General features: G+C 30.5%; 1 protein-coding gene across 1 annotated transcript in view; it reads right to left on the bottom strand.

The window, feature by feature from the left end:
- LOC134721299 (inositol 1,4,5-trisphosphate receptor type 3-like) overlaps positions 1 to 27,518 on the bottom strand; it is an 85,216-nt gene that overhangs the window by 28,465 nt on the left and 29,233 nt on the right. Inside the window, exons 14-38 of the mRNA XM_063584183.1 lie at positions 27,059 to 27,153; positions 25,582 to 25,707; positions 25,331 to 25,462; positions 24,803 to 24,988; positions 23,706 to 23,828; positions 22,772 to 22,876; positions 22,400 to 22,513; positions 20,353 to 20,430; positions 19,444 to 19,576; positions 19,135 to 19,244; positions 18,705 to 18,821; positions 18,039 to 18,189; positions 17,379 to 17,478; positions 17,078 to 17,132; positions 16,205 to 16,305; positions 15,092 to 15,191; positions 14,618 to 14,725; positions 12,952 to 13,088; positions 12,365 to 12,432; positions 11,575 to 11,630; positions 10,891 to 11,052; positions 10,215 to 10,453; positions 9,097 to 9,181; positions 7,027 to 7,217; positions 986 to 1,099 (exon numbers count right to left, since the gene is read on the bottom strand). Of these exons, the coding sequence (XP_063440253.1) occupies positions 986 to 1,099; positions 7,027 to 7,217; positions 9,097 to 9,181; positions 10,215 to 10,453; positions 10,891 to 11,052; positions 11,575 to 11,630; positions 12,365 to 12,432; positions 12,952 to 13,088; positions 14,618 to 14,725; positions 15,092 to 15,191; positions 16,205 to 16,305; positions 17,078 to 17,132; positions 17,379 to 17,478; positions 18,039 to 18,189; positions 18,705 to 18,821; positions 19,135 to 19,244; positions 19,444 to 19,576; positions 20,353 to 20,430; positions 22,400 to 22,513; positions 22,772 to 22,876; positions 23,706 to 23,828; positions 24,803 to 24,988; positions 25,331 to 25,462; positions 25,582 to 25,707; positions 27,059 to 27,153 (2,986 nt within the window). The remainder of the gene's footprint in view (positions 1 to 985; positions 1,100 to 7,026; positions 7,218 to 9,096; positions 9,182 to 10,214; positions 10,454 to 10,890; positions 11,053 to 11,574; positions 11,631 to 12,364; positions 12,433 to 12,951; positions 13,089 to 14,617; positions 14,726 to 15,091; positions 15,192 to 16,204; positions 16,306 to 17,077; positions 17,133 to 17,378; positions 17,479 to 18,038; positions 18,190 to 18,704; positions 18,822 to 19,134; positions 19,245 to 19,443; positions 19,577 to 20,352; positions 20,431 to 22,399; positions 22,514 to 22,771; positions 22,877 to 23,705; positions 23,829 to 24,802; positions 24,989 to 25,330; positions 25,463 to 25,581; positions 25,708 to 27,058; positions 27,154 to 27,518) is intronic.

Below are 27,518 nucleotides of genomic sequence, written 5' to 3'. Positions count from 1 at the left end.
TAATTTGAGGTGCTGAATACCTTACTGATGATTGTTCCTGTTTTTATTAAGTTGTTTGGTTTATGCTGTTTTGAAGTATACTCCACATTTATTATTTTTATGGGAGCATATATTAGCAATTGCATAGTCTTATTCTAGTTATATCCCTTAAAATGACAAACATTTTTCAGCTCGAACTTCAATACGAACAAAAAACTCTCTATTTTTTTTATAAGTATCAAATCTTTAATAGTTATCCCACAAAGACGCGGTGTGTCAGTGTAAGATCAACCCGATGACCGGAGGCCAGAGGGTGATCTAACACTTGACACACCAAGTCCGACTGGGATAACTATTTTACATCCCAGCTGTTTTAGATTAGACGAAAAACCATTTACAATTCATAAAATCTAGTTTAGAACGCAACCCAACCATAACAATATACTTGATATATTACTATATGATGTAGACCCTTTTTGATCCCCAAACACGATGAGTAGATATCAAACAATGTCAACTCGCCCCCACTTGCCAATCGGCCCACACTACATCGCCACTTTATAAAAATATCGCCCCACTCTTGTTTACCGACTTGCCCCACTTTGAAAAAGTGTAAAATCAAAGTGAACAATCAGTCTGAAAACTTTATTATAAGTTTTATAGTGGATAATACATTCCTGCCAAAATGTTACAGAACAAAGGAAAGCATACATAACAAAGAAACTCAAACTTGGGTGATCCGGCTGTTAGAACAAAGGAGCTGGGATGTAAGTAAAATTAATAGATAACAGGTTCTTGCTTTTTTCTACATAACATCTGTTCAATCTGATCTTTTATATCAATTTGTATCATTGAGTTTTATATGATATTAGTTACGTGAAACGTAATTCATTTATCCGACTCTTCCAATCAAGTGAAAAAAATTAAAAATAGCTTTATATCATTCCTTCTTTTAGACAAAAAGTGTCATGTATTCAATATTAAAAACGCGTTTCGTATGACTTACCTCTTTTCTGGAGCTGTTTTCAGTTGAATTGCTATTTTGTCAGGGTCTTCTTTTATACTGTCTGTCAATCTGTTCATTTCTATTGAAAGGTTTGATAGATAGTCCCACAGTTCCCTATTAAAAACATATTCCAGTTTATTAAATTAGCTTTAAAGCACAAGCTTGTTTAAAGTGTTCATCGCATAAACGATTTTTTCATTAACAAAATTGCAGCTTGCAATAAAAACTGAATTGTATTATTCAGACGGAAACATTTTGAAAGACTTTTCAAAAGATATTTTACTACATTAATACTAGTTTAGAAAATAAGAGGTTTCTCTATACAAACAAAGATCTAACAAATTTATACTTTATAAGAGGCTGATGCATGTATCTTTGCCTTAAATGTAGATAATAGCGAAAAGAATGGTTTCAACTAATTATTTTAGTATACAATATAATATATACTACACAATGTACTAATGGAAAGACGATATTTAAATACACAATAATAAAGTTATGAACGTTTCTAGTTTTAATCAAGGTTTAGATAAATTGTTAACACATAGATATGTCTCGCCTTTTTGTACTTTTAATAATGTAAATACTTTAACATGTAAGTTTTGCATATATTCAAAGTCAAAGAACCATGACTGAAGGTACATGAAAAACAATCACCATGGAAATGAGATATGCCAATGCAAATTCAACTGCATTCCAAATACCATAGATTTATCATAAGTCGTTCCCTTTCAAAAAACCTAAACACAAACATTGTCTTGTAAACTATGTAAAAATTTCAAAGTGCATGAGGGGTTGGGGCTATACCTATTGGTTCTCTTAAACTAGACATAATCTCCATGGAAAAGAGACTTGCAAATGCCTACACATTTGCATACCAAATATCAATAACTGAACGTTGTTAACCGTGCCCGGAAATTTAGGAATGATCCATGTAAACTTGTCGCCCCTTTAATTAAACTTCTTTTAAAAGGTTACCTATTCAACACTGCAATAAGATCATTGAATATTGTTTTAATTAGTATAAATCTTGATTGTGTTATCATTAAATTAACAGCTTACTAAATATTACTAGTATGTTATATACATATACATATTCATGGATCTACAATCTGTCGGTACTTGTAACTTGGCATTGCACAAGGTCATGTTTATTTTTTGGCTGTTTATGACGTCTTTACACTAATCCATTGGATGTGTACGTATTGATTGTTAAGTCTTAGATGCATGATTTTTTTATAAGTTGTTAGTGGCTTTAAAATAGCTGTCAGATAACTGCCAGTACTCTCAGATCTGTGCATTGTGTCTTTTTGTGTCGGGATGTATAAGTACCCGACCACGTCCACTTGTATTTGTGCCCATCTGATGAGTTAAGCCCTTTTCAACTGATTTTAATAGTTCGTTCTTATGGTGCACTGTTATAACACTGTCCCAGGTAAGGGGGATGGTTGGGATCCCGCTAACATGTTTAACCCCGCCACATTATTTATGTACGTGCCTGTCCCAAGTCAGGAGCTTGTAATTCAGTGGTTGTCGTTTGTTTATAAGTTACATATTTGTTTTTCGTTCATTTTTTTTATATAGATAAGGCCGTTATTTTTCTCGTTTGAATTGTTTACATTGTCTTATCGTGGCCTTTTATAGCTGACTATGCAGTATGAGCTTTGCTCATTGTAGAAAGACGTACGATGACCTATAGTTGTTAATGTCTGTGTCATATTGGTTTCTTGTGGACAGTTGTCTCGTTGACGATCATACCACATCTTCTTTTTTGAATAACCAGTTTATTTTAAACTGATATAATAACGAACTAATACATGTAAACTAATCAAAAATTTCAAAGTCAATAGACCATGACTTAAAGGGTGGGGCCAAATATTCTTCATGAAATGAGATGTGCTAATGCTTATACAATTGCATACTTATTACCATTCTAATGCAATATTTTTCATTGTCCAAAAGTTGCCGTCAAATCCACAAATGACCAGGCGTAACTAAGGAGGGACCCGCTATTTTTAATTCATTGGATCAAACAATGTTCGATTACTACAATTTTATCGAAAATAAAAAAAATCGAAATCGCAGTTTTAATTGGATTTTATCCGAATTTGAATCGAAGGGGTTACGTAATAACCTCCAATTTGTAAGTTATCATTTATATGCCGTCACGTTTACCCATGAAGTCTTTGCGCCAAAATCATTCATAAAGTTTCGCAGATTTTGTTTATTTGTCAAATTTATACATTTTTTCAAGTCCTAAGATGTTATTTCTGTTTGTAATGCATTAAAATAGGAATAACAGTACTTTAGTTGAAGAGTTGCCACTGTCAATTTTGATTTGAAAGTCGCAAATGTCCGTTTTTCTGTTTCCGCTACGTGTCGTCAGTAAAATTGCATTTGCGACTGTCAAAGCAAGAATTTACGGTGGCAACTCTTCAACTACAAAACTGTTATTCCTTAATTGGCTTACTATTAATGGTTCCCCTTAAACTGACCTTATCACAATCTAATACATAAAATGAGATGTGCTAGTTCTTATATAACTGCATAACTAATATCATTGACCATTAATAGTTATCAAAAGTACCAGGATTATAAACTAGACCTAATCAGAAACGAATACATTGTTGACAACACCGCCGCCGAAAACAGCATACCTCTGTTTGGTTTGTGAAAAAAATGGAAGTAGCCATTAATAAACTCAGAACTAAACAAAAATTCATTAGCAATCTCGTTTAAAAATGAATACTAGTTAAATACAAAATGAATGTGTCAATTAATACAACTTATATTAATGCCTGATACATTAATATATACACGAACATCTAATTTGTAAAGTCTTCTTCTGTGGATTTTTTAAGTATGTTTTTGGTTTGTATTTCACCACTGCTTCATTCACCAGGGGTTGTCAGAGGTAAGAGAACATGAGAATAACTAGAGGCTCTAAAGAGCCTGTGTCGCTCACCTAAGCATATGTGATTATTTAAGAAAGAAAGCAGAAGGATTGATGGCAAAATTGTGTTTTGGTGATGGTGATGTGTTTGTACATCTTACTTTACTGAATATTCTTACTGCTTACAATTATTTCTATCTATAATGAACTTGGCCCAGTAATTTCAGTGGAAAAAATTAGTAAAAATTTACAAATTATATGAAAATTGTTAAAAATTGACTATAAAGGACAATAACTCCTTAGGTGATCAACTGAACATTTCGGTCATGTTGACCTATTTATAAATCTTACTTTGCTGAACATTATTGCTGTTTACAGTTTATCTCTATCTATAATAATATTCAAGATAATAACCAAAAACAGCAAAATTTCCTTAAAATTACCAATTTAGGGACAGCAACCCAACAACGATTTGTCCAATTCATCTGAAAATTTAAGTGCAGATAGATCTTGACCTGATAAACAATTTTACCCCATGTCAAATTTTCTCTGAAACTTTGGTTTTTTGTGTTATTAGCCAAATAATGCATTTAACCCCTATGTTCTATTTTTAGCAATGGCGGCCATCTTGGTTGGTTGGCGGGGTCACCGGACACATTTTTAAACTTGATACCCCAGTGATGATTGTGGCCAAGTTTGGTTAATTTGGCCCAGTAGTTTCAGAGGAGAAGATTTTTGTAAAAGCTAACGACGGACGACGACGACGACGATGACGACGACGACGGACGACGGACGACAGACGCCAAGAGATGAGAAAAGCTCACTTGGCCCTTTGAGCCAGGTGAGTTAAAAAGGCTGGAAGCTATAGTCGGGAGAGGGAATCGGAGAAAGAAGGGGGTAAAGGTGGCGATATTCTGCGATTTCAAAACAATTTCGAGGAGAAAGAGAGTAAGGGAGGAAATAAGAAGCTGTAAGATAGGGACGTTTGAAATAGTGATCCTATGTTCCACCTTATACGTACTTGATTTCACGTACGAAATGAGCACGTCTGGGGCCAACATGTAAGTAGTACAGAGGTTGTCATGGTTGTCGTGGTTCGTTTTATGTAACTTAGTGAAAAATGATGCTTGAATCGTTTGCTTTATTTACATTTGATATTATTAAAAGCTTACGTTCAGTTGAACTTGTATTTTCTACGGACATATTTCTAATTATCAATAACATTGATTTTCCATAACTTTGATAATCAAACGAGACAGCAGTGTGTTTAACTATGAATCAATTACAGTGCAGAATATCTATCAGGCCATAGTTCTATTTTTTAAATCTACATTGCCATTTCGGGGGATTGTATAGCTAACTATGCGGTATGGGCTTTGCTCATGATTGTAGACCGTACGGTGACCTATAGCTGTTAATTTCTGTGTCATTTTGGACTCTTGTGGAGAGTTGTCTCATTATCAATCATACAACATCTTCTTTTTTTTTATACATAGTGTACCATACTTTTATATTTCAGGTAGGTATCGGTGACTTATTGTTTTTGATTTCTCCTTTTTAATGACAAATGTTATAGGTTATAGCTTGATAAACTGCATGTATCGGCTTGAATTAAGGTAACTTGGAATATTTAAATAATAAACATATCAGAAATGAACAAAATACTCTATGTTAAATCTATGAAAGATAATGCATACATTCTATGCTATTTACAAAAAGCATTTGTTATATTGTAAACACTGATAGCATATCACATATTATTTACCAATTAAGCATAAAGCCATGATCCTTTAAAGAATGTGTTCTTTGCAGCAAGAGAGTTATAGAAGCCAAAATATTAATTACATTTTCACATACACTAAGCGAATGCTTTGATGAATAGTCACAGTAATACCACTTTGTTTTAGATATACATTTATTTAAAACAACATTTACGAGTCCTATAGGACGTAAGGAAATAGTATACACAGTGTAATTAATTTTCTTGTTAAAACCCTGTGTCAAAAAAAAAAATCTTCAAACAACAGAAGATCCAACAACTTGGTCCCGCTTTAAGCCTTTCGAAAAACTAGAAGAAACAGTAGAAAAAGTTGAGTAATAAGTCCTTAAAGCAAAGTATTATTATCAGTACAAAGAGGAATATAGTCTAATTTTTGATAACCCTTTATGTCATTTGGATTAATCTACATTTCAACAATTCGAAATATAAAAAATATTAAGACAGCTTTTACTTAACTTTTTTGCAGGAACATTTTTGTGTAAGTCTTATGAAGTAAAAATAAAATGAGTAAATAATTCTCATTTGCCTTTAAAAAATGAACCGTAAAAACCGGTAATTTCAAATATAATTAACTTGTATATATAAACTTGTTGCCTTTTGTTAGCTATTGTTCGTGTGTTTCTTTGTCAATTGTGTTCTCCTATTTATTTATATTGTAGTCCTGTAATGTTGTGTTGTCATTTTAATGTTATATTTCACATAGCCATAAAAGAAGGAGGTTTGGTATGCCACAAAACCAGGTTCAACACACCTTTTTTTCCTTTAAAAATGTCCTGTACCAAGGCAGAAATATGGCCATTGTTATATCATTGTTCGTTTTTGTGTGTGTTACATTTTAACGTTGTGTTTCCGTTGTTTCGTTTGTTTTCTCTTATTTTTGAGTGTGAATTCACATTGCTATGGGACATGTCACGGTACTTGTCTGTACCAAATCCATGTGTTTGGTTTTGATGTTATATTTGTTGTTCTCATAGGATTTTGTCTAATGCTTAGTCCGTTTCTGTGTGTCTTGCAATTTAATGTTGTGTCGTTGTTCTCCTCTTATATTTAATGCGTTTCCCTCAGTTTTAGTAAATTACCCCGATTTTGTTTTTTGTCCATGGATTTGTGAGTTTTAAACAGCGGTATACTACTGTTTTTATTATATATATTTAACTCAATTGATTTAGATATAAAGGAGTGTAAATAGTGAAATGGTTAAACTTGAATATATAATTGGCACATGAAACAATTCACATTTAATTGAAATATGACTACGAAATTTACATGATATATATATTAATAACCCATGCGAAAAATCTAAGTTATTTATAGAAAGGTTATGGTAAGACAAAGGAAACGACAATAATCCTACATAAATGATCTTACTCATTGTGAGGCATTTCTCCTGCCCCAGCGTCAACACCCTCTGGTCCCATACTTTTCATGTACACATGGTGCAGACATCGCAAGAATGGTTTCTTGTATGTGTTATCTATCGCTGAATTATTCAACACCCATAACAAATCATCCATTGGCAAAATTGTTTGGCATAGAGATTCTATAAACATGTTTTCACCCTAAATAAAAACAATATATAGGTTTGTTTCCTTCAAAGCAGTACTCCAAGGAGAATAAAGAGTACCTTTTTTTTTTTTTTTTTTTTTTTTAGGTTTTAGCAACATTAGGCACTAAACGCACTTGGAAAATGAAGCAAGTGTATCAGTAAACAAATCAAACGGGCAATTTCAAACACAAATCTTAATTATGTCATATTCTATCATTATGAATGCATTTTCTTTGTTTTTAGTTAAACTTGTTCGAATGTTTAAATTCATGTCCAGGGCCGAGGTCACAACTTTCTCGTTCTCCGAACAGTGTCATTTCGAAAAAAAAGTGTGGGCCCGGTGTTGAATACTTTTAAGGGGAATACAAATTAGCCGGTCGTACACACACCATTTCTTAAGAAAGAATTGTGTCAATGAAAGACACAGACTTTTAGTCTTAGATGCATGATTTCTTTTATTAGTTGTTAGTGTATGATCTTTTTTTTTTTTATCGGTGTCTGAAATCAAAACTAATGAGCCAGGGTAAGGTTATGGATTGTGTCTTCCTTTTTCCCTTAAACGTCTTTGGAGAAGGCGTAGTAGATAAATATTCAGTGTCAACTAAACAAATAATACAAGAGGATCATAAATTATAGATTTTACGAGCTGAAGTTGTGCGTCTTTTTATTTAACTTTAGTTTCCTCGTTATGTGAGTTTGTGTTTTATGATGCTTGTAATCGTAGTCGTATGAATATTTATCAATATTTGCTAGAAAGTATACTATATACGGAAAGAACTATCAACGACAAAATTATTTTTTGTTAACGTCATCGATTTTGATTTTGTCAGTTTTTAGCGACACCCTCTCTTTGAATTTGTTTTGGAGTTTGCTATTTCTGTTAAACGTTTTTGTAACAGCTAGTATTCTGTTGTTATTTATGTATAATTGTCATTTTGTTAATTTTCTTTAGTTACATCTTCTGACATCAGACTAGGACTTCTATTGAACTGAATTTTAATGTGCGTATTGTTATGCGTTTACTTTTCTGCATTGGCTAGAGGTTAGGGGGAGGGTTGAAATTTCACAAACATGTTTAACCCCTCCGCATTTTTGCGCCTGTCCCAATTCAGGAACCTCTGGCCTTTGTTAGTCTTGTATTATTTTAATTTAGCTTCTTGTGTACAATTTGGAGTTTTGTATGGCGTTCACTATCACTGAACTAGTATATTTGTTTAGGAGCCAGCTGAAGGACGCCTCCGACAGCGGGAATTTCTCGCTGCATTGAAGACCTGTTGGTGACCTTCTGCTGTTGTCTGTTCTATGGTTGGGTTGTTGTCCTTTTGGCACTTTCTTCATTTCCATTCTCAATTTTAAATTCAAAAGTGTAGAACTTTCAACGATTTCCAAGAAAAAGAGCTAGAACCTTGTCATATTGATTATGTGTTTGTATATTGTTAGGCTTTTTTTTCACGTGCATCAACCACCTTCATGTTTTGCAGATTTGTTAAATGTGTCGTAGGATTATCGTTTCGAGTGTCGGTATTGAATTGTTAAGACATAAATGTCTATTTTCGTTTAAAAGAGTTAACAACTTAAAAGCCGTAAATGATGTAAGTAATTGAGAATTAATGTTTTAGTCTTTCATTGAATGTATTTTAGACGTTCAGTAAAATTTTACGGTTCAAACAACTTGCCTTCGCCAAGTTTTAGTAAGATTATAGAATACATTTTTCAACCTTCGTCTTTTAAGAATATACCAATTATAAATTATAAATGATAAGGACATTTTCAGTGATTTACCATAACGATCATCTCCAAAATAAAAAATTCTCAAATGCAATTATAGCTCGAGACTTTTATATCGATATCAAAAAATTGGCAAAGAAAAAGTATTTAGAAAAGCAACTTACCTCTGCACACAGTGCAAGCAAATCTAGAACACTCAAATAATATCTCATAGTGGTCATTTTAGATGGATCTGTCAATATATTTTCCCTAATTGAAAAAAAAATATATGAATTTTAAAATGAGCCAAAACCTTCCACACTCTGTTGAACTTTCACAAACAATTAGTCGAAATGTTTTGAGAATTCTTTTATATCTATATATGTTCAAATGTGTATGCCATTTGACCAGGTTATGTACGGTTAGAAGAATGAAAAGTAAATTTTTACCCATTAATTTTAAAATACAACATAATCTGCTTATCTAAACCAAAAGCTTCATGTAGAAATAATACGTTCAACTACTAAATCAGTTAGATATGAAAGAAATGAATTTGTTTTATTTTGAACACTTTGATCAAAAGTGAAATGTCTCAGTCTGTACCATCTGTATATAATTACATTAGATGTAAGTTTCATTCTAGAATAGAATAGAATAGAATAGAATATCTTTTATTTCCATAAGAGGTACCCACAAGGGGCATAGTGCATATACATTCATGACAATATATAGTTACAAACAATTACAAATACAATAAAGCAAAACAACAAAACAGTATGCTTTAAAAAGTTAGACATTTTAAATATTACTTACAGAATCCCAGTGTTATATTATAAATGTTTACTCAAGGCAGGTGTTTTGATAAGAAATAGCCAAGTTGTTTTAAAATATTAATAGACTCACAGTTTAAAAGCCAAATAAATTTATTGACCATATCCAAGGAGTAAAAATTTTTAACATTATAATACGTTATTCTGATTGGCTAACATGTTATTCCGTAAACAATTGCATCAGACAATAACATTTATCATGCATGATGACACGAGGTCCCACAAAAATGTGCACAGGTGAATTAAATAAAACTGGATAAAAATCGTGTTTTCGTGATTTTAGCTAAAAACATGTAATTATAAGTATTGAATACTTCTTTTTGAAACTTTATAGGGTTGTAAAAGCGTTGACCGTGCGTACATTTTTAGAATGAAGCGCTTCCGCGCTTCATACAAAATGTACTGCGGTCAACGCTTTTACCACCCAATAAATTTACAAAAAGAAGCATTCAATTCTTAAGTATAACTCCTACCTGTCTTCACGTGACATATCAAGGACATACGCCAACTTCTTGTAATTTTGCATGATATACTTCATAACAAAAGCTTGGTTTCGTTTTAACGTTAGGTCTGATCCAACAACTTTTACGATCATGCCTAAGAGGTCAAGAAATTCTGGAGCACGTTCCTGCATTTCAGCTGCACGTGAAACAATTTTCTGTATTTGTCTAGGGCTGATTTTCAAACATGTATTTTGATTTCCAATGAAAACCTATAAAAAGGATGAACATGATTTATGATACGCACTTTTTTATTGCTCTTATTTTAATTATACATAATTCATTGATTGTTATTAAAATCAGTAATCCATATGTAAAGACTTTCGATACTAAATAAGGTAAATATACACATACATGTGTTCCGTTTAAAAACGTCATATTTTGAGAAAAGAATGGGCTCGAGCGAATGTAGTTCTCTCTGTGTAACAATGATTGCTAATTATAAATTATTTGTTGATTCATTGAAATAAAGTTTAAATGTGATCGTGCGTTTTAATTCAGTTTCTAAAATATGAATTCGAACTTTTTTGAACAGGTATATTAAACCATAAAAACACTATCTCTTTTTCTTTTGAAATTTAAGTAAAGGTCTTAGATAATATGGTATCATGTAAAAGTTTAAATTTTCTCAATATTTAACAGAGACTACCTCTTTCAAGGCTAAAGCAAGGTCTGACTCGACAACTCTCACATCCAATAACACATCTATTCTCTCAAATAAATGATGTTGAACATGGGCATTTTCACGAGCAAGCAATTTAACTAGCTGAAACGTCTTCTGGAAAACATCTCTCATTCCTCTGTACAGCTCCTAGAAATAAAAAAGATGAATTGAAATATATTCTAGGGACCAACTAAAAACACGAAACAGTTCTTCTGGAGAGAAAACAAACAAATAGGAATGGCGAATATTATTTTGTGTAACACTGATTATGACAAGTATGAAAACATTGTTTAACAAGTATGCCCTGATCAAAATTTTTACTAGATTATTTGCAGTTTCAATCAGCAGTATTGACCAATGTTAACAAATGCTAACAAATTCTAAATTTTCAATATGACAGCTTATTTCTTTATTTGAAACAGTTGCATTAGAAGCAATGTGAATACATAAGACTTTTCCTTGATAAATTTCTTGCGTAAGAAAGGTATAACCAGGTTTAATCCACCATTTTCTACATTTGAAAATGCCTGTACCAAGTCAGGAATATGACAGTTCTTGTCCATTCGTTTTTGATGCGTTTTGTTTTTTTGATTTTGCCATGTGATTATGGACTTTCCAAATTGATTTTCCTCTGAGTTCAGTATTTTTGTGATTTTACTTTATACTTACTAAAAGTTTCGTATCGATTTCTTGAGTGAGAACATCAAATAAGATCGTCAGGATTCCTGTTAATAATGCAGTTAACAATTTATTAACAGATATTCTTTCTAAATATCATATGGTTTTCGCTCTAAAACATTATTTTTTTTATTCCAAAAATATAAAACATATTTTAAAGCACCAAAACATTATTTGCTCCCTCAGTTTATACAAGTTAATATATCCTCACATATGCATACGTATCAAAGATCAAAATTATTCGTTCAGTGTATGCTCACAAAAGTATTTCTTTTAATTGAGTAAAGCGATTCCAATTGCTATTTTATAGTGCGTCTTTCTATGTTGTGGTGTCACACTAGTGCTTCAGATAAAGTTGAAGATAAGAACCTATTTAACCGTTTTAACCCGCCGCACTTGTTAACACCTGTCCTTAGTCTGATGCTCAGTAGTCGTCGTTTGTTAAGGTGGTTCATTAATGTTTCTTGTGTCTCGTTTTTTATATAGATTAAGACTGTTGGTTTCCCCGTTAGAATGATTTTCCACTGGTCATTTTTGGGCCCTTTATAACTGGCTGTTCGGTATAAGCTAAGGCTCGTGTTGAAGACCATACTTTTTACAAATTGCGACTTGGATGGAGAGTTGTCTAATTAACACTCATACCACATCTTCTTATATCAAGATATGAATATAACAATTTATTAAGTTGATTTCAGCATTCTCAACTATTAGTGTAATATCAATTCATATCTTTAGACATCGTTACAACGAAGAACCAAGAAAAAATCTGTACATAACTTACCATTGCTTATCATGATATTCTGGTTCATTGGGTGTGGTTCATCGGGAGTCATTGGTAGGTGACAAAATCTAGTAATGACAAAATGAAAGGTTGATTAATCATTTTTTTCTCTTCATTGTTGATTATTAAAGGGTTTTAGAACCAATATAACTAAAAGAAGCTTTTTCAGACTTTCAAACTTTTATATAAACTCATCATGGATATCAGGATTGAAATTTTATATTTACGCCAGACGCGCGTTTTGTCTACAAAAGACTCATCAGTGACGCTCGACCATTGTACTATTAAAAAAAATATACAAATTAGAACATTTAAGAAATAACAAGATGTAGCAAAATTACCAAGGAGACGACTAATAATCACAGCACAACGGACGATGATGAAAATAATTAAAAATTTCTGTACGGTCATTCCGTGTAATAAGATATAAAAGATACTTGTTACGCAGTTTTTGTTCCTGAATAGAACATACTTTTTTATTTGTGTGTCCGACATTTCTTCTACTTTGGACATATTTTGGTATCTTTACCATACTCTTATTTTCTTACAAATATTGGCAGTTATGTTTAATAGAAGAATTGTCTTACTCGGCTAAATCGTCCAGGATAGAACACATTAATTTCACTTGTTGGTCGTCTAGCTTTGTTCTGGCTAATCGTCTCAAAATTGGCATGTTTTTCAACACCTCTCTGTGCACTCTTGACGAATCTTGTGTTAGTAAAATCTATAAAACGTAATGTTTTTAAATAATAGAAGATAAGATAAGATAATATAAAAATTTTATTAATCTAATTAAGAACTCATCATTTTACAACACAATATGATTGGAAAAAGCAAAACAGAAAACTAATAACATACTATAACGTTACGGATAGAATCAGAATCTAACACACGTGTTTTATATAACTATTATATTAAATCTTATAACAATGAAATCTTATCTTATTTCATATATTTTGTTTACATCTGGATTTTATTTCTAAACCTTGAATCATGTAATTTCCTAGGCACATGATAGTTGGTAGATGCTCATTTGTGAACAGCCAGAAAGATTTCTTATCAGGATGTAGTTCTTTAAAATTAGTACAATAAGTGATAACTTTATCAAATAAAACTTTCCTCTGTTCATCATATAATTGACAATTTACTGTAAAATGGGTCTCATCTTCAATAGTATTTTATCCATGTGATAAGCAGTGATGACATAGACGTTGAGTTCTCTCTATGTTTTTTTTTACTATATCCATCTTTCTCATTTCTAAGATCATGAGCATTATTCTCATTTTACACATAGCTCTTCTTATACTAAAATCTTTAATTGATAAATAAGCCTCCTTTACAAAGTCAGTCTTGAGGTTGAAATAATTTTCTAGTTTACTATTACCTTGTGATTAGGTTTCAGATCTTTTGACCAACCAAAATGTTTGAAAACTATTACAAAGTTTACATTTTATTTAATAAATTTCTTGAGCTTCGTATCTAAATTTTGTATATCAAGTGATTGAAGTACATATTTCATAGATGAATACCAACAATTAATGTTTTCTGCATCTAAAATTTTATTACAAACATAGCATCATAAAGTAACCTTTTGTCCAACTTGTTAAGCCTGTGTACTATTTATGAATGAAATGAAATCGTTGGATACAATGCAATACAAATGAAAAATCAAAGAAATCCGACGCGCATACAAAAAAATACCCGAAACAGACAAATGAATTTAACATCTTTTATTGGATCCTCAATGCTCTTCAACTTTGTACTTGTTTGGCTTTATAATTATTTTGATATGAGCGTCACTGATGAGTCTTATGAAGACGAAACGCGCGTCTGGCGTACTAAATTATAATCCTGGTACCTTTGATAACTAATTAAACTTGGGTTTTGAATAACCCATCTTTCTGTTGAATGAAGATATGATTATACATATCTGGTAAGATACTAGCTAACTGATATTTGTTTTTCCTTATTCGGTTGATTGACAGCGTTTGATTTTTTCAGTTTTATGGACTTCTCGTTTTTGAACTTGCATTGAAGTTCAATATTCTGTTAATAATTTTTTTGCCGGTAGAAATAAGACAAAACTGCTCGTTCTATGATATAAAATACACATATGCAAGCCGTCAGTATATAAGTGTTTTACAAAATGAACTGTTTGAAATAATTGAACTGAAAGAAAAGTATCCTTTAAGGTAACGAGGCAAAATTTAACATTTTTATAAACAGTCTGTACTAGATTTTGTAATAGAATACCTGAGCTTTTGTGGAAAGCTTGAACATGTTTGTCTTTGATGAATACAGCTTGTTCAAGATGTTCAATGACTTCGTTATCATTTTGTTGTACTTGTACATTGAGAGATCCTGAAAGAAACTTGTCAATAACGTCAAATCATTCGCCCAAGCGGAAACAGTAACTATATTGGTTTTAACAAATTTCAAAGTACATTTTAAAACAATTTTATACCATATATAAGAGAAACTAAATGTGAAAAAATTTCAAACATCATAGAAAATAACATCAAAATTTAGACTTCATTAAAGAAAAAAGGTCAATCTGCTTACACACCCTTTATCGTATTACATCTAATAATTTCTTTTTTTCTTTCAAATCCTACAACAATTCATAACGAAAACAACACACTCTATGTAATGTTATTTAGTAAGAAGTTTTCTGTCTTATTGATGACTTGATGACTACAAAAAAAATGTTTGATATGAATGACCTACCACCAGTACTTTGGTAAGAAAATCAATATCAAATAAGGCTGACTGGTTAAACATGTCTCTCAGTTCTTTGTTTATTTTTCTTTGCAAAGACAATGCCTTCCTGTAGAATATAAGTTCATGTAGATAAAGAGTAAAATACCAAAAGTATCAAATGTCATGGAAAGTCCTAATATAAAATGGCAAATTCATAAACTCAAAAACATCAAATGAAAAGGAAACAACTGACTTGGTTAATGCACTTTTGTATGTACAACATGGTGGATGGGACCGTTTTTTTTAGCTGGCTTAACCTTTTACTCATACCGACAGTCGTTATCAAATACATTCATGCTATTTTCTTTTACTAGTACAGAAGTAATAAAGTATATAAAAATGACTGATAATGTTGGATTGTCAAAACATCATTCGACGCGCTTTGAATAATTAAGTGCTAAATTTGTCTGTTGACTAATATTAAGAAATGCTTTTCATACAAGGTTTATTACAATCACAATAAATCTGTGTGATGCTTACTGACTTTGCCTGAACTCGCCTTTGATAACTATCAGTATACTTAGATCGGTACTGTGTGTCTATTCTTTATATACTTCTTATTTGCGTGAGCTTTTAACCAATCTATTCAGTAATTCCACCAGTTTATAAGTAAAACAAGTCAGGAGCTTGTCGTTTTTCTCCTTAGTTTTGATTGTTATTGTCTTTATAGTGTGTTTTATAAGTGTTTCTCATTTCTCGTTTTATATATAGATTGTACTGTTGATTTTTCTATTTGAATTAATTTTCACTAGTCCTTTATAGCTTGCTATTCGATGTGAGCGAGAGTTCCGAGTTGAAGGCCGTCCTTTCATCCATAGCAATTAAATGTTTACACATTTTGATCTAATGAAGAGATATCTCATGTGCACTTTTCTTCTTCATAAAGTTTGAACAAAAATACCGAATGCAAATTCAAAAAGGTGAAGTCCACAAAACCCGGCAAAATCAAACTCTCGACTTATTCTTATATTTCTTATATTCAGCTTTTTGGTATACGTTTTGGAAAATAATATAACATGTCTTCCCAATGGTAAACTTCTGTTGCCTTTATATACACTTTACGTTTTGTTCTTTACTTACTTCGACTGATCATGAGGGTTAAATGAATCACGCAACATAGATTCTTGTACATTTCTTTGACCTTTTGATTCTTCAGCTGCTTTGAATTTGGAGACAAAACTCTAAAATAATATACAAGCCCTTCAATTATATTGATGGAAACAGTGTTTGTGAAATTTTCAAAAAAGTTTATAGTGATAAGAATTTGTATTTTCTAGACAAATGCAATCAGCAATTCTCCACTACATCTTGATATAGCCTAATGCTAATGTAACAAAATTAAAAAGACATGGAAAGAGATTATTGTAAGAGTAAAACAATTGCATAAACCCAATCCATGATGCTTAAATAAGAACATCTGTTAATAAGTCATCCATTACACATTGAGTTTTAAAACGGTGCTGACTTTATGCATTTTTACGCTTTTTATTACACTTCTCAATTCCCACAAATCAATCTTAATTTAGATTGCCTAACTTTTGCCTGATGCGTTAAATGAGGATTGCAAACAGAAAGAACGGTGGATCTGCTCTTAGTTGCTTCTAAGTGGTTCATATATCGCACCAGCTAGACATTCGTATCCAAGGATAATATATGTTCAAGAGTCATAGAGTTTGATTTAGGATATATTAATAGATATTAATTTGTTAAATTCTCAACTGAATTTATAATTACTTGCAACACATGCTCACACAGTGTTGACTTAGGATTATTTACGATTTTCAGTTCTTTAACATTTGCTGAAACAAGCTTCCAACATATAAATACAGTTCTTTTATTTCTAAATTTCGGCTTATCAGAATTTGTATTAAGGTAAAATCGTATATGCTCATCCAAATTATAAAAATCACAGTAACTTTTACTTTCAAAAATATCAGAATTCAAATGTCTCACCTGGAGTCTTGAATTTCTCTGATAAGTAAGGAGGAGGTCAAGAACTTCTAATACCCTTTAAAAAAATGAAAGAAATGATATAATATTAACACGAGGTTCCAAAAGAACATTTAAAAAAAAAGCAACCATTATGTCGATTAAATGCCTTTTATTGTTTTCAATTATCAAGTCAAAATACTTTTTATTTGGTTTGCTATTGTTTATAAGGAGAAGCAGATTGATAAGTTTTCTTTAATGCAGTGACGTTAATTTCTTAGTAACTATCGATACCTTGCAGTTAAATTATATTTTATATACGTACTGATATTTGGCATTGACAATAGCCTCTGTCTCTGGAGATTTGTCCCAGCGTTCAGATGTTTGATATTTTGACACCAACTTTTTCTGTTCTTTTGTGTAATCTGATAAACAAAGTGGTAATATAAATAGACAACGGGATGCTTAACTGAAGAATATATCTATTTGATGTACATCAATCAAGTGTTTTTTACATGTTGGTTGTGGTTTTTACTTTGAGATATCAGTCAATTGTAATTTCTGAGTGTCTGTTTTTCTTCCAAAAATGCAATGTAAAAGACAAAACGAAAAAAAACAAAAAAGGTAAAAAAAAAGAGAAAAGAAATAGAAATCATAATTCCATGCCTAAACGGCACGCCAGGAGCTGAAAACACTTTAAATAAAATTGATTATGACATTAAAATTAAAATCCAAAATTAATCCTGAGATAATTGTGTTTAATAAAATCATAGATACCAGGACTAAATTTTGTAAATACGCAAGACGTGCGTTTCGTCTAAAAAAAGACTTATCAGTGACGCTCGATTCCAAACAAGTTAAAAATGCCAAATAAAGTACGAAGTTGAAGATCATTGAGGATCAAAATTTCCTAAAAGTTTTGCCAAATACAGCTAAGGTAATCTATGACAGAGGTAGAAAAGCCTTAGGAAAAGTATATTCATACCTTTTTCTTTCTTTTCTTTATCCTTTTCTCTCGGGTATGGAAAATCATGTCTTCCATCCAATAGGTTGAGCAATGGCGGCAAAAGATTCTTTACATCTTCAGCGTCTAAATAGTATCCAAACTTTACCAAATGGTACAACAGACGCACAACCTACAACAATGATTTCTTTAACATTTTATTCTAAAAATACTAATTTCAAATGCAGGACATATTCTCTGTAAGAATTTTCTTGAAGGCTTCTAAAAACAGCAACTTCACATAATACTACAGCGTGCCAGAAAAAAAAACAACCAAAAAAACAAACCTGGACCTTAGTAGAATTTTTTTTTTCAAAAGAAACACTTTAAAACCTTAACATATGAAATCAAGTGATGTATGTTAATTACGTAAAATGTTTTGTAAGTTTTTTAAGTTTGTGTTCTTAATGATTTAGTGTGAAGAAGTTTGCTTACAACCAGATATGAGTTATAGGAGATTATAGGAGCTTATTTCAGTCAGAAAAACCGGCATTTCAACTATTTCATAGAAACAATATTATCTAGACGTTATCATTTTAATGATATAGGTATTGTCTTCGATTAATTTTTTTCAGAATGTAGACAATGATAAAAAAAATATAAATCGCTAAATTTCGTATACAGATATCATTATCTAAGTTATTGTACCTGTTCAATAAGCATGTTATGACCTATATCGCACGCAAACATGCATTTATTCTGGTCAAGGAAATCAGCAATCCAGTCTCTTAAAACGGGGAAAATTGCAACAAGCTCTTTGACAACCTACAACAAGAAGATCCGAGTGAACAAAAAATGTGCATGTATAGCTTGTTTAATTCTAGATTTTTGTATGTATCTTTTTGTTAAAAAGTTTAAAAAAGTAACTTGTTAAGATTTCAAAAACAATTTGCTTATAAAAATAGATAAGGAATGTTTTTTTAACCCTATAAAAAAAAATCATTTGCCTGTCACAAATTGAGACTTATATGAAACTTGAAAATATTCAATACTATTTATAGAGTTTGCAATTAGTTTAGAAAAAATAACAAGAATTATCTAACACAAACAACATGTAATCTATAAAAGGAATATATACGAAATCTCCTTGGCTTTTCTCTTCGTCTTTTGATCCAACATATTCGTATATGAAACATATGTTTGGATGGTCTAATACTGAATAGTTGTTCCCCGTATCAACAAACATACCTACAAAAATTTAAACAAATAGGTTAATTTGAAATTGGAATAACGAAAGTATTACCCATTTTGTGACAACAATAACCAATGAAAAAAAAGAAGTAATCAGATAGTCATATACATTTTACAGTTGAGTAATCATTAGTGAAAAAAATAATAACATTCATAACATATGATAATTGTTTTAATTATAGATATGACTGCTTACATGTTGTAAGATCACAATATTTTGCTCTAATTGCATCCGGTAAAATTGTTGATCTCAGTGACAGAAATGTTTCTTCCCATGTCAGATATCTCAATTCTTTGGTCAGCATATTAATTGTATAATCGTTTCTACCCTAAAAATAATGAAAAGTTGAAATCAAGGACACAAGCATGACAAATGTTTCAAATTGTGTTATTTATATTGTTTATCATTATACATGATAATTTTTAAAAATTTAATCTAGTTTTTTTGTGAAGTGTATTGTGAAAAGATGTGTACAGTTTCATCTTTTTACTTGTACCATACTATGCATGCTCCCACGTTTATAGTAAATCATAAAAGATAGATCATATTGACCAACAGTTCAAACAGAGATAAACAGAAAGTTGAAGGAACGAATACTTTTGGCAACACGATTATATCAAATTTATGCGTTATATCTTCTTTTAAAACACATAACCCTTCGATATATCACCTTACAGTATTATGCTTTTAGTTTGTCGTTTTGAACGTAGACACTATCGTTCTTAGATACATTAATTCAAAAGTATTGTAAATATGTATGATTATTTTCTATTGAAATTATGGTGATATTATTGCTTTATCAATAGGTGATCATAGGTTCAAGTAATGGTAGACAAAACCATTGAAATATGAAATTGCAAGCTTAATCGTGGTGAATACTTAATAATTCGTATTATGATCAAACAGAAACAATGTTGTCCAGAAGTTGAACTGCAAACCATCGGCAAATAAAAACTAGCTGCATGATGGCTTTGTGAAATTTGCACGCAGTGTAACTCGACGATTGTTAGGACTGGAAGACTAAAAAGGTAAATGTAGTTTAAATTTAACAGAGGAAATATAGCATTATAGCATATGGAAAATTTAGATATACGTTTTACTTACATAACAGAGAGCTTTATAAAGGTCAAGCTGATGTATAAAGAAATCATGTTGATCTTTGTCATACTCTTCGTCAGAAGGCTAAAAGAGTAAATTTCACAATTATTAATGTTCACGCAACCATTTTGCAATAAATTATTTCTCAGCGTTTTTATATGGCACTGCATACAAAACAAATTTTGAAGTTTTTTATCTTGTGAGGTAAAAAGCCAAAAAAAAGGATTTACATCACAAAAATATAATTTATTCTGAATAAAGCAATAAAAAAAACCACAAAAAGTATTTAACTTCAACTTTGTTTAATTTTATTGCCAAATCCAGCTAAGGTATTCTATTCCGGAGGTAGAAAAGCCTTAGTATTTAAAAAATCTAAAATTTTGTTAACAGTTTATTTATAAATATAACCATATCAATGATAATTCATGTCAGCACAAAAGTGCTGACTACTGGGCTGGTGATACCCTCGGGGAAATAAATCTCCACCAGCAGTGGCATCAAAGGAGCAATTGCAAATTTCGAAGGCAATGCCATATTTTCCTTTCCTTTCTCCGCTCGTAAGTCGATTAATCTACAATTTGAAGGCAAATATTTTAAATTTCGAAAAGTTATCAATGAAAACATGTTCAAAAACCGATGTTATATTCTGCGTTATGGACGCGTTGGTTAAAAATTTCAACGGAATAATACGTTGTGGATACTTCAATGAGATATTTACCTAGTTTCAATGGAATATAGAGCGCAACATAGTGTCTCCAAAAAATAGACAGGTTTCTATTTTTTAAAGTATTAAAGCTCTCGTTCGTCTTGAGTCTCTATCAATCTCTTGAATATTATACATAATGGTTGAATATTATATATAATGGTTGAATATTATACATAATGGTTGAATATTATATATAATGGTTGAATATTATATATAATGGTTGAATATTATATATAATGGTTGAATATTATACATAATGGTTGAATATTATATATAATGGTTGAATATTATATATAATAGTTGAATATTATATATAATGGTTGAATATTATATATAATAGTTGAATATTATATATAATGGTTGAATATTATATATAATAGTTGAATATTATATATAATTGTTGACTATTATATATAATGGTTGACTATTATATATAATGGTTAACTATTATATATAATGGTTAACTATTATATATAATGGTTGAATGTTATATATATGGTTGAATATTATATATAATGGTTGAATATTATACATAATGGTTGAATATTATATATAATGGTTGAATATTATATATAATAGTTGAATATTATATATAATGGTTGAATATTATATATAATAGTTGAATATTATATATAATGGTTGAATATTATATATAATAGTTGAATATTATATATAATTGTTGACTATTATATATAATGGTTGACTATTATATATAATGGTTAACTATTATATATAATGGTTGAATGTTATATATATGGTTGAATATTATATATAATGGTTGAATATTATATATAATGGAGGATATTATATATAATGGTTGAATATTATATATAATGGTTGAATATTATATATAATGGTTGAATATTATATATAATGGTTGAATATTATATATAATGGTTGAATATTATACATAATGGTTGAATATTATATATAATGGTTGAATATTATATATAATAGTTGAATATTATATATAATGGTTGAATATTATATATAATAGTTGAATATTATATATAATTGTTGACTATTATATATAATGGTTGACTATTATATATAATGGTTAACTATTATATATAATGGTTAACTATTATATATAATGGTTGAATGTTATATATATGGTTGAATATTATATATAATGGTTGAATATTATATATAATGGAGGATATTATATATAATGGTTGAATATTATATATAATGGTTGAATATTATATATAATGGTTGAATATTATATATAATGGTTGAATATTATATATAATGGTTGCATATTATATATAATGGTTGAATATTATATATAATGGTTGAATATTATTAATAATGGTCCATTGGTTGAAGTGTATATTACCAACTTACATCGACAAACTGATGAAGGGCTCTCCATGTTGCTCCACTGTCAGTCGTAATGTACAAAATATTTGGCTGCCTGTTGATATCCTGCCCTCTAGCAGTTAAAAATATTCCTCTACCCTAAATATAATGTTTTATTATTTAAAAAAAAATTAAAATGCTTTAATTAATGAAGGAATACGAAGATTTAAGTAGTTGTACATTTTCTAATAGAACCTTTTTGAAATGAACATGTTTATATATGCAATTTGTAAGTTTCAATGGCTAAATATGCGCGTAAAGTAATATTGATATGGATATTAGAATATGTTGAATGCGTTTCTAATTATTCAAGTTGGGTATCTATATTACTGAATTATAATTTTACTTTCACAATACCTGCTCAGTTTGTAACCATTTCTTGACAATGTAGGACTGGTTATTTGGAATCGCAACAGAATCACAAACACACAGCACATGTAGTAAATCTAGAAATCTGTAGTTCTAGAAATAAAAGAACATATTATAAGAAATTATTTTTAACTTTTGTAATGGATTGAAAACTGACATATTGATAGAGGATACAGATTATCCTGAAAAATGGGAAATGCTGTCCACCCAACTGTCTTTGGTTTCAATTGCGTTTGTGGAAACTGAATTGTGGAAACTGAATGCGTTATAAAAATTCCATTTTACAAAATTACTTAAAATTAAGATTCGTCGAAGTTTTCTGTACTACTAAGTATCTGTACACGCTAGCTATTATAAAAACGGGACGTATACAAAAGCTACATTCAGTCAATCATTTAATAAAAAAGCTATTAAGTATTACAAATAGTTTGCCCTATCTAGAAAAATTTACTTCACATAGCATTGAAACTAAATATTTGTCATAACTGAATCTGCTTTATATTTCGTTATGTATGCTAAGATATTTATTCTTTTTTTTATACTTTTTTTTCATGACAAGTGCTTATGTCTTTAACTTTTTTTAAGTACATATTATCTTTTTTATACTTCTACATTGATAGCAAGACCCAATTCGTTATTTATCAACACACATGCAGGCACAATGGAACGTTTGAGTATACAGCCTGGATGTGGATATGCACATAAAGACATGGTTTAATTAGACACCCATGTATAGTCCCTAATACTGAAAGACAAACAATTCGAATATAAACACATTATAACGCCCTCTATCATGTCTATATATTCAAACAGATAAAACAAGGATACTTTGAATTATTTTTACTCAAACTCAATTATAACCCCGCATGTATATTGATATATATAAATGTATTATTAAGAAAAAGTATCACAAGATGACCACCTGTGACTTTTGTAAAAGTCCGACAAACTCGTCGATCTGTTCTCTTGTTATTCTGTCTACAATTTTCCTTTTGTCTCTAATCAGTTCAACAATCATTTGTGCAACGTTCAATCCTATTCCACCCTGAAAAACATTGAACATACCTACTTTATTTGATGTTGAAACATTGTTATCTCAATCGGTTGTCAAATATGATGTTGGACATTGGATGAGTTGAATGGAAAAAATGAAGAAGTAATTTAAACATAGTAATTAACAATATTTTAAAATGATTTTGTTTACCGATATCACATAGCTCTTTACTTTCATTAGTGTCAATAATTTGTTTTGATTCTTTCAACATTGTCATTCAGTTTTGAATGTTTATCAGTTAAATTAAACTTCTTTTGTTTTTGTTTTTATTATGTTCTTTTAAAAGCTGTAGTGTTGTAGTTAGCATGTATACTAAATGTGAACAAATGTTCCCATACAAACGTCTGTCATTGCCCCCTGCTGTTATGATTTTCAGTTGTCTCGTAATCATAAAGATTCTTTTTTCCACAAATATAACATTTCAATTTATTTTCATTGAAAAGCAAAATCATTATCCTAGTGTCTCGCTTCACCATGTTCACTGTATTTAGGAAATTCCGTATCGTACAGATGTCAGACCACCAATTACTTCCACTAATTTAGAACGTATGTAAAAGTAGCTCTACTCTGACACAAAATAGTGCTTTTGATGTCCTTGTTTATTTAAACTAACCAACAAATTTGCAGAAATGAAACTTTTGGTGGAAGAAAAAATATTTATACCATTTTGAGCCAAAATCTCCTTGTCTATGAGTTTGCATTAAAAACTGAGGATTAATGCGCTCCATAGTATACTTATTTAAGATTTCCAGAAAACCAGGGGGTATTTTTGGAGTACCTTTTTTTGCAGGTCAGTTGTTTTTCCCTAGAAGGCATTAAAGGTATGTTGAAAATTGGCATGCAGAAAGCTGATACATGTGCAATTCAAAATATACCTTGTTTCTATGAAATTAAACTTCAGATAATATATTTAAAAAGCCTACATTAATAACGTAAAGCATATAGGAAATGTAAATTTGCTTTACCTTTTGCGTAAACTGCGTTTGAAAGAATTCTATATATTTTGCAAAATATAATGCATTCTTCCTGCTCTTCCCAATCATGTAGGTATACAGTATTTCATATGCCTCTTTGAATACATGTATTAAATTTTGTTCGTCATGACTTCCATCTAATGGACATTGCAATATTTTCACCAACAAATCTATTATCTTGAAAGAAAAAATATAAACAAATCATGTTATAGTTACTATAATTAGGAGTGCATTTCTAATATTATAAGTACAAAAACGATGGGAGTTCTAGAACTTCCACTTATGGCTGTCGTAGTTTCGTAGAACATTCATCGCAAGGTGTAACATTAATTGATCATTTTGTTAGACATGAGAAAAGGTGAAGGATAAAGAAGAAAATGATGTAAATTAAAATCAAGACCCGAGAAATATATCTTTTAATATAAAATTGAGAATGGAATGTATTTATGTCTTTATTTTCGATCTTAATTTCCAGTTGGAGTTAAATGAAGAGATATTTCAAGGCTTTGTCGTACATACCCTCAAGTTTCTCATTAGCTTCTGTCTATTTTTACTTGGGAGGTCTTTTATCATCATAAATTTCCTTAGTTCATCCATAGCAGTTAAAATGGTATGTGTCTTCTTTGCGTTTAGGTAATGTCCTTCCTTTCTCTGTAAAAAAACCCAAATAAACCAAAAGTTGAAAGACAGTCAAAGTATACACTTAAACTAAACTGAATAAACATTATATAAAATGAAATAAAAAAAAAAACCTTAATGTTTATACTTACATCTTCAACAAGGTTCAGTAGAAAGGGTACCATTCCTGATGCGAAGTTGAATTCTGTAATTTGATATTGTTCTACATATTGTATTGTAAAAGCATCGTCATATTGACTCTCTCCACTTGCTGCAACCTGTGAAAAAAGTTCTTAGAATTACAACTCGATCAGTAGACATTATTTTCACTCTATTCTGGAATACCAAAGGTTTCTTTCTCTGTGTTAAGTTCCTTTCTCCTTTTCTTTCTAAGAGATTTTCAAAGTTTGTAGGTAGACAGCTGTGGAAAGTTTTCAGTCGTAACGTTTACGTAGATCTATTAATGTAACGTGCAGTTTATATTCCGTTTGTGGTGTCCTGGTCTGTTGTCGTAAATTCATGGGACATATCATTTATTTGTGTTTCTCCCTGTGCTGAGTGTTATTACAATTTTGTGCTGTGAACCTTTTTTAAGCTGTATTATGCAATGTCATATCAGCGGAAGGTTTGACTAGTCATAAAACCAGGTTTAACCCGCCGTTTTGTTCTATAACATGTCAGGCAGATGGTAGCACTCCACAGTTAGGTGTGTAGTTTCGCATTTTGGCCCATGTAAATTTTTCAAATATAAGAGCTAGTGTGCAATAAATTAATTTTTGGATAGCTGAGTATTAAAATAGCCTTCGTATTGGGTTTATATGAACATCAAGATCATATAATGTATGTAATATAGGCTGTTTCTGTATGACAGACCGTATGTCCATACTATACATTGGTCCAGCAATTATTGTAATGTCTTCTTCCAACCTTTTGTCGCACGAACTTTGAGATTAGATTTTACGAAAAAATGAGGCAAAACACCCATTTTTCATTTGATCATTAGGAAGACTTATAAAACAGTTTCTAAAAAGGTATCACTCAAAGGCATCGAAATTCTAGTTTGATCCAAATTTTTTGGGGAAATGTGACATATTTACCCCACTTTTTGCAATATTTTATGGAAAAAAATGCAGAACGTTGCCATGGATACACAGAAAAGGAATTATTTTTCACCCTTTTAACTTTTGAAAATCAAATCTATGGAAGATACTGATTACATAAATATGCACATGTAAAGCACAAACAGTTAGGTTAATGTATTAGAAATCCAGGAATAGGAGATGATAAAACAATCTACGTGTTTCTGTTGTTCCGTTGTTTACCTCTAATTATCGATATTTTCCCCTCGAGTTTCGTTTGTTAGCCGGATTTATTTTGACTAAATCGAATTATGACTATTGAACAGCGATATGCTGCTGATAATCATAAATTGCTATAAGTTGCTGTTGAACGCAGTTTGATACAATATCGCAGATTTGACATAGTTTTGTGAGATTTTGCTCCAAAGGATATTTCAAAACCACCTCGAATTAGTGTCTGACATACTTCAATTAAGCTTTGCTTGTAGAACGTATCTTCAAATGTCACAAAAAGATCAAATCATTTGGATAAAGTGAGTACAATCTTTACCTGTCGAACTGGTGCAGAATCCCAGCGAAGTCCACGCAGACTTTGATCATTACTGTTCTCCATATCTCGAAATTTCTTTCGAATATAGTCTTCATCTTAATTATAGAAGTAAACAAAAAGAAATTCAAAATAAATCAATACCGATGGGACTTTATTATGAGAGGTGCTATATTAACGATAATATTCTTTTCATGCATACGATAATTTCTGTACCACACACCTTTTTATATTTTAAAGGTTTAAACTAAAAAATTTCAACCCATAAACAATAACGATACCTAAATTTGTTTTCTTTTTTCTTTTTTTTATTCTTTGGCTTTTCTATTTTTCTTTCTTTAGATTTGCACTCTACTAGTTTTTAACAATCAAGTTGTTAATTCTTTCGGCATGTTATTTTGTATATCATTGATAAATTTTTTGAAATACTAAGGCTTTTCTACCTCAGGCATAGATTACCGTT

This window comes from Mytilus trossulus, chromosome 6 (assembly GCF_036588685.1).
Source record: "Mytilus trossulus isolate FHL-02 chromosome 6, PNRI_Mtr1.1.1.hap1, whole genome shotgun sequence".
Classification (NCBI taxonomy): Eukaryota; Metazoa; Mollusca; class Bivalvia; order Mytilida; family Mytilidae; genus Mytilus; species Mytilus trossulus.
The sequence above is the reverse complement of the archived record's forward strand: the minus strand, read 5'-3'. Positions and strand labels throughout refer to the sequence as shown.